At 31.9% G+C, this 17,363-nt stretch overlaps 1 protein-coding gene across 1 annotated transcript in view; it reads left to right on the top strand.

The window, feature by feature from the left end:
- The window catches only part of LOC134268197 (major vault protein-like), a 126,091-nt gene extending 110,337 nt beyond the window's left edge, over nt 1–15,754 (top strand). The window contains exons 23-24 of the mRNA XM_062750387.1: nt 14,032–14,035; nt 15,336–15,754. Of these exons, the coding sequence (XP_062606371.1) occupies nt 14,032–14,035; nt 15,336–15,754 (423 nt within the window). The remainder of the gene's footprint in view (nt 1–14,031; nt 14,036–15,335) is intronic.
- Nucleotides 15,755–17,363: the final 1,609 nt, after the last annotated feature.

The following is a 17,363-nucleotide window of genomic DNA, read 5'->3' as shown; positions in this document are numbered from 1 at the left end:
ACTGTGTGCTAAATCAAAAGTTTATGTCTACATGTATAGTTTTTGCATTTAGAATGACTGTGTATTTTACACCAGCACATAGTTTACAGAGCATATTTTTAGGTCTTATACTTACCCCACCCCCTTTCTTATTTAGGAGGAAGTCGATATTGAACAAAAGCAAAAAAAAAAAACACCCTACCTTTATTTTTCTATAAGAAAGGAATTAAAAATAAGCTAAAAAAATCTACGATTCTACTAATTTTTAACTGTTACTTTGCCACAATACTTTCAAGTATACCTCCACCAACATTTAAAGTATGCTTTAATCATTGTGAAGTAAATTATGATACGATAGTACTTGTGTAAAGGCTTAACTTCATTTCAATATTTTATCTAGAGCCTCTTTCAGAATTAATGAAAGGTATAGAGTTTTATTTATATTTCTGCTTTTCATTTATTATTATTTTTTTTATTTAACGTAATGTTCTTTTTTTTTGGGGGGGGGGGGATAAAAATTTCTTCCTCTTTCATTGTCGAAAAGGATTTGCTAAAATTAAACAAACTAAAAGTTGAAATGACGGAAAATTTAATTTTTCCTATTAAAGAATATTTAAACCTGATTTTTGCATGGTTTGATTTTTAATTTAAAGAAGTGGAATATCATTCTTTAAGCAAACATTATAAGGAGGAATATTAAAAAGAAATTTTATTTACTTGACAATTAAAGAATCTCTTTTCAAACACAATTTTAGCATTGAAAGACTACGTGAATCTCTTAATTATTTCATACGACTTTTTGTATTTTTCTGGTTACAGAAAATGTAAAAATTAGTTTCGCTGTAAAAAAAGATATCAAAGGGTGTATATTTTGTATCACTTTAAAGGGGGTCATTTCTCGATGGAGGTCATTATTTTATAGGACAAACATATAAAATAATGACCCCCTAGGACCCTTTTTCTACAAAAAATGATTTTTTTTCTACGGGTGGGGGTCATTTATTGTCGTTGAAAAATGACACCCCGGTCATTATTCGATGGGGGTCATTATTCGTCTTTACACTCGAGTATATTTTCGATCCGAAATTAGAACATATTTAGTTTTTCCCTTTTGGTCATTGATTTTAACAAAGAGTTTGTATGATTATGATTTAAAACAAAAAGCGTGCAATACCTCCAGATTCAGAAACTTCCTTCGTTACAAGATTGCCAGCTATATTAAACGAAAAAAACTCTAGAGATGAAAAATTGAAATCTATCGAGACCTTTATTTTTGAAAGATAAGTCAAAACTATTAAGAGACAACCTAAAAGTTTCATCAAGCTTGATTTTTAGAAGTATCACTTGAGCAGGCTATTCGACACGTCAAGAAAATTGTCGAAACCATACCAAATGCTAAAAATATTTTAATTGTCGGAGGATATTTGGAATGCAGTTTGCTACAAGAAAGCTTCGGGAGTTTCCGCAATCAAACATTGTTATTCCCAATGAAAGTAGTGTAGCTATTATTTAGGGAGCAGTTTTATTTGGACACAATCCACAAGCAATATCTGCTAGAATATTGCTGTATTCCTATGGTGCAGCTGCAGATGACATATTTGATCCTGAAATTCATCCGGAAGAAAAACAATATGTAGACGAAAATGGTATTGAAAGATGTCAAGATGCTTTTGGTCAATTAATTGCTAGAGATACAAAAGTACCATCATATGGAAAAGTGGTAACGGCAATAGGATTCCTTGTTAAGCATGATCAGAAAAGTTACGATCTGAGAATTTATTGCACAGAGAAAATTGATGCTGCTGTGATCGATGAAAGCTTCAATATGTTGGACGATTAAAAGTTTCTGTACCTGAGTTTATCAAGGGGGAATGGGAGGCAGAAGAGCATTTCATTTTCGGTATGACTGAAATCAATGTGTCTGTCACAGTGAGGGAAACCGGAGAAAAAATTGAGTCTACTTTTGACTTGCTTGAATAATTTTTTTTAATTTTAAATCTCAGCCTTTACCCATTAGGTATTCTTCTGTCAATTTAAAGTAATCACTGATGGATTTAAGGGGGGGGGGGGCGTGAGGGGTGCACGCCCCCCTAAGATTTTCAAAATATGATGTGACTAAATTTATAACGCCACATTTTGGTACAAAAGTAACCAAACCACTATTATTTTGCCAGGTTTTACTCTTAAAATACACAAAAATCCAGGAGCTTCCGGGGGCTGCGCCCCCTGAGAGAGACCACCATTCAAAGTATAATAAGACTAGTATTAAACACGTCGTACTTTGGTACATCACTAACCAATACCACTATTAATTAGTAATAAGTAAGTAAATCGTTTATTATATTGACATGTGTTACAATACATCAAGAATTGAGAAACATTCAATACAATTATTATTCAAACATCTGGACCTGTATGCCACTTATAACAAAAAAGTAATATAAAAATATGCACTATTATTGTGCCTCGTTTTACTATAAAATACACGAAAACCCAGGAGCTTCCGGCGGCTTCGCCCCCTGGGCCCCCATCTGACCCCTCGCGTCTTCAAAATTAACCACGCCCCCCCCCCCAATTGCAACCACAAATCCTGTATCCGCCCCTGGTAATATCACAAAGGTATTCCCAAACATGCAAAGACTATATCGCAGCTTTTTTAAATGTTCTGTAGAGTAGAAATTCTAGTTGTATAAAACAAGTTCATTTCATATCTAATTTCGTTCTTTTTATGTAGGCATCTAGAGAATCCAGTTGTCCTCTCTTTTACTCAGAGTTGAAAGGTAAAGAGTCCATCCTTACGTCGCGGCGCGGAATCCTACTGTGGGACGTGGAGACCGGTCCTTCGGGTGAGACCGTGTAAACCGAGGTCACGTGTAGCAGTGGATTCTGAAACGAAAAAGATCCTTCACTCCTCAATGACCCTAAAAGCCGAGCTTAGGACAAATTTGCAGCTCTCCAATGGGAAGCAGTGGCGTCTCCAAATGAGTAAAAAATTTTAGATAGGGACGTTAAACAACATAAATTAATAAATGAATCTTCTCTTTATATATGATCAAAATGCCTCGAGCTTGCGATACAAAACTCTCAAACATTTCTGATGTACATATGTATCTGTATGAAAGAGAAGCGACTGACCTCAGCCGATAAAAAAGGGTAGGGACTTTTTCACCAAGCGACGAAAAGGTGGCTTTTGCGGGTCTTTTGGGCTAGATCTTTAAAACTGTGGGCTAATGTCACGACATGAATTGACACGATAAAGATCCCTCACTACTTAATGTCTTCGCGTCTTAAGTTATTGAATATTATAGATATATTTTGCTTGTATGTCATGCAAAACATATATTAACCTTAAATATTCAATTGGAATGTCAAATACATTGATGACGGATATGGAGATAACGAACAGCATTCAATCTCAACGTACATTAAACAATATACAAAATAAGAGCAGAGCAAACACAGACCTCTGAAACATCAGAGGTGGGATCAGGTGCCATGGAGGAGTGAGCATCCCCTACCGACCGGTCACACCTGCCGTGTGCTCGTTGTCATGATCAGGAAATAACGGAAAAAATCCGTCGTCAATTATGTGTATAAATAATGGACTAACAATTGGTATGAAAAACGTCAGTCAGCATTTGACTCAATGATAAATTGTATTTGATACATTGAACGTGTTATTATGGGCTTATGATTCTCATGTATCTATAAGATTTAGAAAATGTAAATACGTCAGTTATATATTTATAATTATCATTGTTATACCCTTATAAATAGCTTTCTATATATATTTATTACTAATAAATTAAAAAGTCCAACAAAAGAAATGTTTATTACATCGGTCTAACAATTTCACTGTTGACCGTCCTGGTGGTCCAACATAACAATTGCTAGACCGCAACGTCACTGCTACGTAACAAATAATTAATCATCGTTCAATATCGGCGACACGGAAATAGCCAAAGTTAAGAGCTGTAAGTGTTGTTGCTACTAGCAAGGAAGAAGTGAAGTGTATATGTTTTCTGATGAATAATTTTTATAGTATAATAAAAGTATAATTGATTTTGTTCTTTCTCAGCTATTGTTTTATATTTACTGATTAAGCCATAATAAAGTAATTGATAATATAGTGTGTAGTGATTAAATCTTAAGTCTTAAGTGAGCACTGAAGGGTATAAAAAACCAGTTATAGACGGGGATTCGGGCAACGTATGACTTGTTTGACCTGAAAGTGAAAATATTGCCTTTGGCCTGCGGCCTCGGGCAACATTTTCACCTTCAGGTCCAACAAATCATATGCTGCCCTCATACCCAGTCAATAACTGTATATTGTAAAGAGATGATACCTAAGATAAGAAAAAGCATTTGATTCCTCTTGATCTGGAGAAAAAGTTTTACACTCTTTATGGAGAATAAGACTCTTGATCGAAAAAGAAATTTTAAACTTTTTATGTTTTATTTTTTGTAGGATTTTTTTTTTTATTTCTTGAAATCGGTGTTATACGACGGCGTATTAGTGCCATTTTAACAATGTAGAATTTTTTTAAAAATCGTTTGTACGATTTAATAAATCGTTTGTACGATTTAGTAAATCGTTTGTACGATTTAGTAAATCGTTTGTACGATTTAATAAATCGTTTGTACGATTTAATAAATCGTTTGTACGATTTAATAAATCGTTTGTACGATTTAATAAATCGTTTGTACGATTTAGTAAACCGTTTGTACGATTTAGTAAATCGTTTGTACGATTTAATAAATCGTTTGTACGATTTAATAAATCGTTTGTACGATTTAATAAATTGTTTGTACGATTTAGTAAATCGTTTGTACAATTTAGTAAATCGTTTGTACGATTTCATAAATCGTTTGTACAATTTAATAAATCTTTTGTACAATATGTTTGTTAAATCGTTTGTACAATTTATTAAATCGTTTGTACAATTTAATAAATCGTTTGTACGATTTAATAAATCGTTTGTACAATTTTAGTAAATCGTTTGTACGATTTAATAAATCGTTTGTACAATTTAGTAAATCGTTTGTACAATTTAATAAATCGTTTGTACAATTTGTTTGTTAAATCGTTTGTACAATTTATTAAATCGTTTGTACAATTTATTAAATCGTTTGTACGATTTAATAAATCGTTTGTACAATTTAGTAAATTGTTTGTACAATTTAATAAATCTTACAAACGATTTATTAAATCGTACAAACGATTTATTAAATTGTACAAACGATTTATTAAATCGTACAAACGATTAAAAAAAAAATTCTACATTGTTAAAATGGCACTTATACGCCGTCGTAGTGTTATGTATATCAGAAACAAAATTCATTTTGATCATGCAATTCTGCAGTTCGATGATCCATAGTTAGTATGCTGGATACTTTGTTTTGCAGGTATAGAATTCAGAAATCCCCCCCCCCCAAAAAATACATTCAATTTGAAATTTGATTAGAACTATAAAAAAAAATAGGTAAAATTTTATGCTTTTTTCTTTTAAGGGATAAATACATCAATAATTTTGCATATTAGTGATTCCAAGATCTTCTATAAAGTTTATTATTTTATTTATTTATTTATTTTTTTTTTTTTTTTGGTTTTGAACACATTTTCTCTAATTTATATATTTGAAAAGATTATTCAGTATTCCTGATTACTGGTTGTACAAAAAGTAACATTCACATACATGTATTGTGATGGATAAATCAGTTGTTGTGGAATCATAAAAATGCGCATCAATTACTTGTAATGTTTAAAATAAGTATTTTTTATTTCACTTGGAAGATACAAGTTATTTAATTCCTTATTATGCCTTTTGAATGAATGAACGATGCGCTTTTAAATGAAGGAAAACTGAAGTGAAGCACAACTCATAATTATTAGGCAATTATTACTTTTGTTTTTTATAAAATACACACCACAATCCTACATTGTACTGTAAGAAACAATCTGTTCAATTGTAGAAGTGATGGATAGCAGGGATTCTGGATAATACAATAAAGTATATCAGTATAAGGATCTTTTATGTGTCATTCAAATAATCATTTCAGATTTCTGATAAGTTTGAGTTCTGTGATTTTTTCAACAAGACTTGCAGACTTTCGAAATTATTGAATGTATGAGTCAAGTACAAATATCATTAATCTCTTTTCAAAACACCTGCTACAACCCTTTTCGGTCATTTGTAATTTCAATGACAGTAAAACTAATTTGATTATATCATTTTCTGCCTTAACTGTTAATCTGCTATAAAGATAAATTGATTTAAAACAGTTTTAAAGGAAGTAAGTATCAATTGTGATAAAAACAGATGTTTACGACAATATTTGTATGCGCCCGGATCGAAAGATCCGAGGCGTATATTGTTTTTGTCCTGTCTGTCTGTCTGTCTGTCTGTTTGTCTGCAAACTTTAACCTTCGCCATAACTTTTGAACCATGAATGATAGAGACTTCATATTTGGTATGCTTATTCTACTAATAAAGTTCTTTCAAATGACACCAAGGTCAATGACCTTGTAACCTTGACTGTGACCTATATGCTCAAAATAGAGATTTTAATGCAAACTTTAACCATTGCCATAACGTTTGAGCCATAGAAGATAGAGACTAAATATTTGGCAAACATACTCCACTAATAAAGCTCTTTCAAATGATACCATTATCAGTGACCTTGTGACCTTGACTGTGTCTCATATGCTAAAAATAGCTTTTTTGAACCTTCACCATAACTTTTGAACCATGGAAGATAGAGACTTCATATCTAGTATGCATACTTAACTAATCAAGATCTTTTAAATGACACCAAGATCGATGACCTTGTGACCTTGACTGTCATATGCTAAAAATAGCCTTTTTGAACCTTCACCATAACTTTTGAACCATGAAAGATAAAGACTTCATATTTGGTATGCATACATCACTAATCAATATCTTTCAAATGACATCAAGATCAATGGCCTTGTGACTTTCACTGTGACCTTTATGCTAAAAATATGTTTTTTTTAATTTGTTGCCGCCGGGCGCATAGTGTTTCACAAACACATTTTGTTTATACTTATAAATAACCATCACGTTTTAGCAAGGCTTGTTAATTGTACAACTCATACGTGCACATTGCCAAGGTTGGTATATTTTCTGATTTATCTGCTTTTTTACTAGATGGAAGAAGGTTAGAAAGATAAAATAGATTGTCTATTAATTTTAAAAATGTAAAAAATAAAAATGTCAATTTATTATATTTTGGCATCTTATAAAATTATTTAGCATTCATAAACAGTCTACATGATGATTGAGAAATACAAAAGCTGAATTTGTCATCATAAATATAATGTAAAGGGTTAAGTTAACGCAACGTGTTCGATCTAAAAAGTAATCTACATGTCACTACAGATCACTACATGTATATTTATTTTATTCACGTTAGCTTTTATGATATGATTTAGGATTTCTTTATTATAATTTCATTTTATTATTTTAGTGTAATTAATTTCAAGAACATTTATTTTTTCAAAATAAGCAATATTTTGTACTTGCAGTATTTGCAAGTTTATTACACAACACTTATCTCCCTAATTTTCTTTTTATTCTAGTACTTAAGTAATTATGATTTTATATATAAATCTAATTTTTATTTCAGGGATCGTCGATTTCGATTTGAAGTATGTCAGCTTCTAACAAGATAAATTAAATTTTCTAAACGTATTTTTGAATAAAATGATTCCAGTGTGAACAAGCCAGAAACGAATTTTTTTTAATGCCCGGTCTTATATTTTTTCCGCATTTATTATTCAGAACATTTGAACAACTCGTATGTCATTTTTGTGTTTTTCAAGTATCATTAGTGTTAGTATTAAAACTTTTCAACCTCAGAGAAAAGACAATATGATTTCAACTACATGTCTTTTGTATACGACAAATAAACCTTTTTTCTACGATGTAGATGGTACGAGTACTGGAATATATTCTTCATAATTCTTGAACTATCAGGATTTTTAGCACCAAAATCATACTCCCTTGTGAAAAATGTTTCGATATTTTCATGGTTGCCAATCTAATTGTAATAGGATCTAATCAAAAAAATCTTGAGATAAATGTATAGATATACCTGTAATTAATTCACTGATAGAAATTGATAATTTATAAAAAATTGTGTTTAAATGAAAATGGAGAATGAATAAATTTACTTATCAATAAGTAGAGTTACATAAAATAGGTAAAGCAAGTCCATCATCTGAAAATCTTTTTTAACAAAAAAGTACGTTCAATGTATGTACCCTGCCTTGAATATGCTGAACGATGTATGTCCATAATTATAATTCTCAAATGATTTGCAATATAATCGATCAGAAATGTTGAGGGCCTATTCTAAATGTCGCTCTAGATATGACTTTGATGTATAAAAGTTATTGCTAAAAAATCGAAAGTTTTTTTTAGAGGAAGGAACCAGAATCAGGAATCCACAACATTAAATTTCTTCTTGACAGCGTTCAAATCCGCACACTTTGAAAAGTTAAAGAGTTTTTGGGATAAACAGGGAGTTAATGTTTTTCTCACATTAGCAATATTCGCCATATCTTTGACCTTTTGACTTATTTTATTTCCAAACTTGGAAAAAAAACACCTTTCGGAACGAAGAAACAAGTCCATGAAATCATTGGATCTCCAATTTTCCAGTCCACAAAGGGTCATGTCTAAAAATGAATTCTAAAAACAATCAGAAATTAGATAAAAAATCTTATGGACATGTGTTTTAATGAACAGAGACTAATAAGTTAAATCATGAACGCAAGCGAGTTAAGGCAAGGTATGGAGGGTTCTATGCAAAATACCCACTCAAAACCTGTAATTGCTCTACATATCGCAAAGAAAATGCTAAGACTTGTTTTCTAATACATTTTTGGTACCAACGATATGCGATGGCCAGTTCACATTATGGCGTCATATCATGACGTCATCGACCTTTACTACACAAGTTTATAAGAAACATCAACAAAATCGCATCGGCGCAAGGGCATACATTTTTTTGTTTAACAGAAACAAGGTATAAAAAGAGGCAGAATAATCCAAGGGTTTAAGATATTGCTGCACAAATGTCAACACTGCAATTTCTAAGTTAATATTCGTACAGTACCAAGTTGAAACAGGGTAAAAATGCACATCCCAGAGCAAGTTTAGTAAAATTTCTATCGTTTGAAGAAGAGCCTAGGATTTGTGCAGCAATTTTATTACTTTTAAGAATATTCTCCTTAGAATTATACATTATTTATTTTAAATTAGATAGGATATGCCCTTGCGCCGACGTTGTTTTCTTGATATGTTTTATAACCTTTAATGGGAAATAACTATGACGTCATAATATGATGTCATAATATGCACTTGCAATAATATATTGTCGGTACTAAGTATGTAGGGTGAATTCACCATGCATTGGACATATACCTTGCTTCGGACAACTTTAGACTATAAACTCTCTTTCAGCTTAAGAGTTCCCTGTATTTATTTGTTTCTGTCTTGAAGCTGAAGATTAAATTTTTTTAATGATACCGATTGTTATTATCATATTGTGATAAAAATACCCCGAGAATGGCCTTGAAGTTACGTCATATTTTACATCATCAAAGGGGAATCACCAGAAATTTATGATTTTGCAATTTTTACAGTTATCGTTCTTAAAATTTGACTTCAACGGAACGAGTCAGACTTGGTGGTTAAAGTCAAAGATTGGTAATTTTACATAAATTTTAAAGAAATTTCACTTCAATGATCGTATTATTCTTTTTAGAGCTGGTTTTCACTAGTATGTCTCTTTCTCCGTACTTCGGACACAAATTAACCATGCATCGGACACTTTCCGATGCAAAGGTAAGCACTTCCATTTTCATACAGAACCCAGCTGACAGCTGTTTTTTGCGGAAAAAGAAAATCAAAACTCTATATTTTCCGTCAAAATACAAGTTATCTATAGATAACGTCTGGAATTTGACTCAATTTATTTCTACAAACCAGAGTATGATAAATCACGAGAAAAAGGCGCGAATTACCGCATTATAAGCATTTTAAAGCATTTTTAAGACAGAGTGAAGTCTTTTGAATCATTCTACATTTGTGCAACGATATCGTCAATTAAATTTAAGTTGAGGGTTATTTCTTAGATAAAAGAAAAAAATGTATCGGATTCCATATCAACGATTTTAAAGCACTGTGATAAAGGTATGATATTTTCCCGGTCTAAATACCGTCTGTCCGATGCATGGTAAACAATGTTCGATCCATGCTGAATTTTCAGTAATTCCTAAAAACTCGATTTTTGAGGATATTTTCTCAATAAAGGGGATATAATTGTGTCCCAAATTATTATTTTAATGAGAAACTAAATGTTAAACTCCATTTTGATAATTTTCCGTCGGTGGCGATACCGCTAGAACTTGTTGAAGTACAAGGGTGTCCGATGCATAGTGAATTCACCCTAATTAAGAAATAAACAACAATGTTAAAACGCTCTCTGGGAAATGAAATTTAGTTTGTCACGTGATCAAATCCTGTGAAGCCCGAAGCAAATACTCACGTCAGATAATCAAACATGTTGAGCACATTGCAAAGACAATTACAACAAGAGGCCCAGGGGCCACAACGCTCACCTGAGCACATCGGGCCTGAATTTACTCCCCCCCCTCCAGGCGTTCATCATTTGAACAAACTAGAATCTACACTACCTGAGGATGATTCCATATAAATATCACTAATCATAGCTTTGAAGTACTTGAAAAGAAGATTTTAAAAGGTTTCCCTTTATATCCCTATGTAAAACTTGGGTCGGCCATTTTGGCCCCACCCTAGCCACGGGGGTCATGATTTGAACAAACTTGAATCTACACTACATGGGGATGATTCCACATGAGTTTCATCTTTCCTGGCCCAGTGGTTCTGGGAAAGAAGATTTTTAAAGATTTTTCCTATATATTCCTATGTAAAATTTGGGTCGGCCATTTTGGCCCCACCCTTGCCTCGGAGGTCATGATTTGAACAAACTTGAATCTACACTACCTGAGGATGATTCCACATGAGTTTCATCTTTCCTGGCCCAGTGGTTCTGGAGAAGAAGATTTTTAAAGATTTTTCCTATATATTCCAATGTAAAACTTGGGTCAGCCATTTTGGCCCCACCCTTGCCCCGGGGGGGTCATGATTTGAACAAACTTGAATCTACACTACCTGAGGATGATTCTACATGAGTTTCATCTTTCCTGGCCCAGTGGTTCTTGAGAAGAAGATTTTTAAAAAAATTTCCTATATATTCCTATATAAAACTAGGGTCGGCCATTTTGGCCCCAGCCTTTCCCCGGGGGTCATGATTTGAACAAACTTGAATCTACACTACCTGAGGATGCTTCCACATGAGTTTCATCTTTCCTGGCCCATCCGTTCTGGAGAAGAAGATTTTTTAAAAATGCCATTAATTTTTAACAAATTTATGATTATCTCCCCTTGGAAAAGGGCGTGGCCCTTCATTTTAACAAACTTGAATCCCCTTCACCCAAGGATACTTTTTGCCAAGTTTGGTTGAAATCGGCCCAGTCTTTCTTGAGAAGAAGATGAAATTGTGAAAAGTTTACGACAACGACAACCACAGACGATGGACAAATTTTGATCAGAAAAGCTCACTTGAGCCTTCGGCTCAGGTGAGCTAAAAATAGGAAATATTCTCATTGTTGAAGAATAAGTGAAATTGAGGTTTGTTGCAAGATACAAAATCAGGTTATTTAACTCAAACATCGGTATTTTAAACGAATGTAGCTTAGCTGTTATAAAGGCGGGTTATATCTGCTAGAATAATACCTTATTCCTTTGATACGGCTATAGTTAAAGAACATGTACATTATCCTGAAATCACCCAGAACAAACATATACACATATGTAGAGGAAAATGGTCTTAAAATAAATAAGTACTTGTTAAAATTACGTTTGAACTGCTACAGTTATTTGAGGCGAAATTAAGAGTGTTTTGTTGTAGAGAATTATTCAAAAATACATGTACTAAATTTTGTTAAAGCTCGTTATTTTGTGAATTCCTCCATTGGCTCCCAATGTTGGTAAGAGTTCGTTTATCCGTCACTCGGAATGCACACATGCCATGATACATGTATTTAAAAGTTAGTATTCTTAAAATGCTTTTTATTTAAATCTATGGCAAGATTATTTTCTTGTTAAAATGAAATCAACAGACTAATTTTTTGTGTCTTTTATTTTTAGTTAATTTAAAAAATTGAGGAAATAAATATACCTAGACTCCTGTTATTTCAATTTAATTTTTTTTTTCTTTTATTTTCATCTTTATTTTACTTACATGTATTTTAACCACTGCATACAAATAATTTATATAGGTATGATAATGAACAATAAATCTGACACTTTGTTTGTGAATATCAGGATTACCAGTTACAACAATATACTGAAAAACGATTCAACATATGCCCACATACTCTATAAGGGAATGTTAAATGATTTTTGTCACCGGTGGGGATAACCACCAAGCGGTTTTTTCGATTCATTAAATATTCTACTACTTGGAAAAACAAGCTCTTGAAGTACTTACAACGTTTATCACAGCGTCTCCGGTGTAATACTCATACGTAGATTATAAAAAAAAAGGTCAATGGCCGGGATTTCTTATATGATTTTCTTCGGGATCTCCATTTGCAATCGTATCATGCAATTGAATATAAAAATAAAACAGACAAAATTAATGCAACTCGTGGGTCACTTATAAAGTTCACACCTTGGTCAGGTGCTGTAGTTATCTATCGATGTATAATCCATGTCACTGTTCTCTTTTCAATAAAATAAAGAATAATTTTGATATAAGACTTGTCACTTTTATAGTTTGGAGGTTTTTCTTTAAAATTTTGAAGTTAATACAACCATGATATTAACATGAGATTTAGAAATGTGTATGGACTTAATGTGCTGAATATTTATGCCATGGACTGTTCAAATCAAAATTAGATTCGCCTCAGCTATTGATTTAAGTTTTCCTATGAATAAAAGGATAAGTTTATCTTTAAAAAAATCTGTCTATAAACACTTCTGAAATAAAAATACATTGACACCTTAAAAATATTTTTCTAATTATTTAGTTCTTAAAGGTCGTCTTAAGCATTGATTGTGTAATATATTTAATAATGTATTTTGTGTTACTTGAACAACAACAACAAAAGATGATTCATATAATTTTTTATTTAGTTTCTTAATTTTCCTCTTGCAATATTAATTTTCCAGACATTAGTGAGTTTTTACATAAAAAAAGAAAGAAATTTGTCTAATCTAAATTGAACAAATATGAGCGTGTGTTATGTTTATACAGTAGCAAAATTCGCCATTTTGTCTATTAAACGTGCATAGACACAGATTTGAAGTTAACATATTCTGTATAATATCACGACTTATATATTGTAATAGCACTTCACACAAAATAAATTAATAAAATCTTTTTTAATCTAAAAGTTCTTTTTCTAAAAATTTTTGGATGGGTTTGATTGACACATCCTTGCACTTTCAAAATTTTTAATTTTATTCTTAATACTGACACATCTTTGCACTTTTACATATTTTAATTTTATTCTTAATACTAATACTTTGGAAAAGTGGCAATCTTGTTGTGTTTTATTGAAAAAATTAAATCTTTAATCCAGAATAACAATTATATGCAAAGTACAAATGTTCGAAAGCAAAATCCCTTCACCAGTATAGTCATACCGCGCTTAGTGTTGTGTATACGGTTTATCCAATTAAACACCCCCCTAAAAAGTACACAGTTTTTTTGTAAACAGGGCATGAGCTTGATTAAATGGGATGTGCTCAATGCAATTGTTAAAGTCTGCTCACCATAACTTCACGGACTGACAATATACTGCGAGTATGTTTTACCTTCGAACCTTTCTACTCTGAATTTTCTGGACTGTAGTTTTAATGTTATTTTTTTCATAAATACACACCGATATTGCCACATTTCCTAAATATTAAGAATAAAATTAAAATTTGTGAAAGTGCAAGGATGTGTCAATCAAACCCGTCCAAATATCTGAGTTTCAATAACATAGATGGAACAAGATTTTTAGTATATTTTCATGTGAAATACAATTGCAATATATAAGTCGTGATATTATACAGGAGATTTGAGAACAATTTAACTTCAAATCTGTATTTATGCACCTTAAAATGTTATTACCTTTCGAGTATGCTGAATCAAATCAAGATCTGACTGACATTATCGAATGTGGCTTTTTAAGGGGAAATGGCGATTTGAAATAGTAAAGAGCTGGATTATAATTTTCAAGGATTTTTACGGCTACTCTTAGGTCATTTTACAGAAAAAAAATTAGAGCAAATTTAAATGACATGGAATTCTGTTGTATAAATTCTCTTATTAGAACCAATTTTTGACAACATCTTCAAGAAAAAAATTCTGTTGGTATACATGTGTATTTCTTAGCATAAAAAGCTTACAAAATACAAAAATACAGTTGTAGCGTTTTATGTGTTTAATACGATTATTAAACCTACACTATAAGGTGTACAAATAGAATATTTTTGGAAACACGTGTATCAAATAAGATAAATAGCTGTCCAGAGTTGTACCCTGTATTTGTGAAATGTTTAATATCTCTTCCGTACATTTACCATACAAATTCATTATATAAATCATTTGATTAATTTTTGTAATGAATCTACGATCATTTCTTTGTGAGAAAATGATAAGGCCGTTTAAGGGTGTTAAGGTAGGATTTTTTTCTGGTTTCTGACTAGGTATTCTATGTATAGTTGTTTATATGTCTAATTTATTTAGGTGAAAGACATTTAAAAGACCATATTAATCTTTCCTCATCACAATTGTACAACTTAAAATAGAAATATTACCTTTGTTTGAAAATTAGCAGGGACTATATTTTAACGGAATGGTGGCGTATGAAAATATTATCTTTTCTGCCTCTCAGATTATTAAAGAACAATTTATTTAGTTATAATTTTTACACAATCAAATGCTTGAAAAATTAACAAATGTAACTTGATAATAAGGGACATAACATTCAAAATATATCAAACAAATATGATTTTTCAAACAAACTAGACATATGTTAGCTTTTAAAAGCTTTCAATCTAAGTACAGGTTTGAGCCAAAATCCGTTAAAACTTTTTTTTTCTCTCTTAGTAAACAATCAAAACTTTTTTGTATCATTTTGTATCTTTATATGACAACTTTATTATATTATATGACAACTTTACTTTATGCTTGAGAGATCTGGACGGTGTACCAAAGACACACCAGGAACCTATACCATTTCCATACAGGTTGTCTCCAGAAAATATTGGGCATCAAATGGCAAGACAGGATCCCGGACACAGAGGTTCTAAACCGGGCAAATATGTACAGCATCGATACTCTGCTACGCTCAAGTCAATTCCGTTGGGCTGGACATGTTCGTAGAATGGTCGACTCGCGCATACCCAAGCAGCGTCTATATTGCGAGTTATTAAATGGTACACGTTCCAGGTGTGGACAGGAAGAAAGATACAAAAATTCCCTTAAAGTGTCCATGAAGCTGTTCCATATAGAACCTACAAAATGGGAAAACCTAGCACTCGATCGCTGTGCCTGGCGCTCAAACGTGATGATGGGGGCAAACCAGTACCAAAAGGAGATGAAGCACCTGGAAGAGCAAAACACACAAAGCGTAAAAAGAGAGCAGCCTCTGTTGACACTCCTTTAGGACCTTCATGCCCAGTTTGTGGAAGGACGTTCCATGCGAAGATTGGACTCATCAGCCATCTTCGCATTCACAACAAAACTTAACAGACGAGCTATTATTATGGTCATTTTCGACAACGAAGGACGAACTATCAATGATCGTATCATATGTGAAAATAAAATAAAATATTAATGTAAGAAACACATAAAAACAAATATATCCTAAACATTTAATAAAAGTAGAGAAAATAGGATTAGCCAATATCCATTTTAGATAAATTATTTATGTCAGTTTGGTAATATCACCATAATGGCCCTGTATGATAGGATTTTTTTATGCAAAAAAAACAAAAAAAACATTCAGTCTCTTGAAATGCAAGTAGGGATTGTATGGTTGGCCACATAATTTTTCTATTGTTAATGTACGAGGAACAGCTAATGATCCTGACCTGACCTTGCCTCTATTATAAATGGTCAGATTTAATCTCACTGATACCATCAATTAGTGATATTGTCTTCTTGATTTCTATGAAATTTTCATTAATTTTTAAACACAATAAATATGATAGGAATCCTACTTTTAGTATAGTAATTGTAATTCTTAAAATAGAAATGTTACCTTTGTTTGAAAACAAGCAGGGACTATATTTCATACAGTGACATCTATAAAAATAATTTCAATTATTTTGGTCATTCTAAGTGACTTCCTTTTTATTTTCCAAGTATTACATCGGAGACTATCCTTAATAAACAGTGGTATAAGTACTTCAAGAGTTTTTACTATAAGCCAAGAAAAATATCTTTGGAAAGAGGTGCCTACTTGAAGCACCGGAAAAACGCATATGGTAAACCCCATTTGTCATGGGTTTATCTTTTACCATTCATATATAAAGACTTGTAAGAGGGGACCTTCAAGTAATACCCAGATTCCGCTGAAGTTGTGAAGTAAAATAAGGAGATAGGACTTTGCAAAGGTAAAGTTATATTTCGTCAGGTATTATCCGACCTTTTATTGGCTCAAAGTAGAAAATCGACATATTTTTACATCGATTAAAGTTTGAATTAACTAACAATTGCAAAAAAACAATCATAGATTAATTGTAATATTTGTTGAAGATGTAAGCCATAAATACGTGTACGTAGAAGTAGATGCTAGAATATAAATTGTATAATTTTAGGAAATAGTATCATGAAAGAAAATGTAAAACTGATGCTAAAAGTTCCATAATAATTTCTTTTAATGAGGACGAGTCTAATTATTTCTGCCCTACGGATTTTTATATTTTTTTATTATTTATTTTTAATGTTATATCTATTGTTTTAAGATTTAAAAATCGAATGCTAGCCACCCCGATTTCTTAGGGGACCATCTCAAAAGTTGTCAAATTTCACTATTGGATCCAATGGGAATTTGTTAAAAAAGCGCCAAATTATAATATTTTTTCCATATTTTTTATAATTATGACCCAGAGATTTCGTTTTCATTCTAGTAGATAAAAGTTATTGTAAAAGGCATCAAATTGTGAAATTTCAAAATAATTCACCATATATGTTGGTCTAGGAATTATCAAGTTTATTTTTTTCAAAGCCCACTAGCTGCCTCTAAAATTGCCTTATTAAGGTATTATAAA

The sequence above is a fragment of the Saccostrea cucullata genome, unplaced genomic scaffold (assembly GCF_032062105.1).
Source record: "Saccostrea cucullata isolate Sc308-1 unplaced genomic scaffold, CSIRO_AGI_Scuc_v1 ctg1252, whole genome shotgun sequence".
In the NCBI taxonomy this organism is placed as follows: Eukaryota; Metazoa; Mollusca; class Bivalvia; order Ostreida; family Ostreidae; genus Saccostrea; species Saccostrea cuccullata.
The sequence above is the reverse complement of the archived record's forward strand: the minus strand, read 5'-3'. Positions and strand labels throughout refer to the sequence as shown.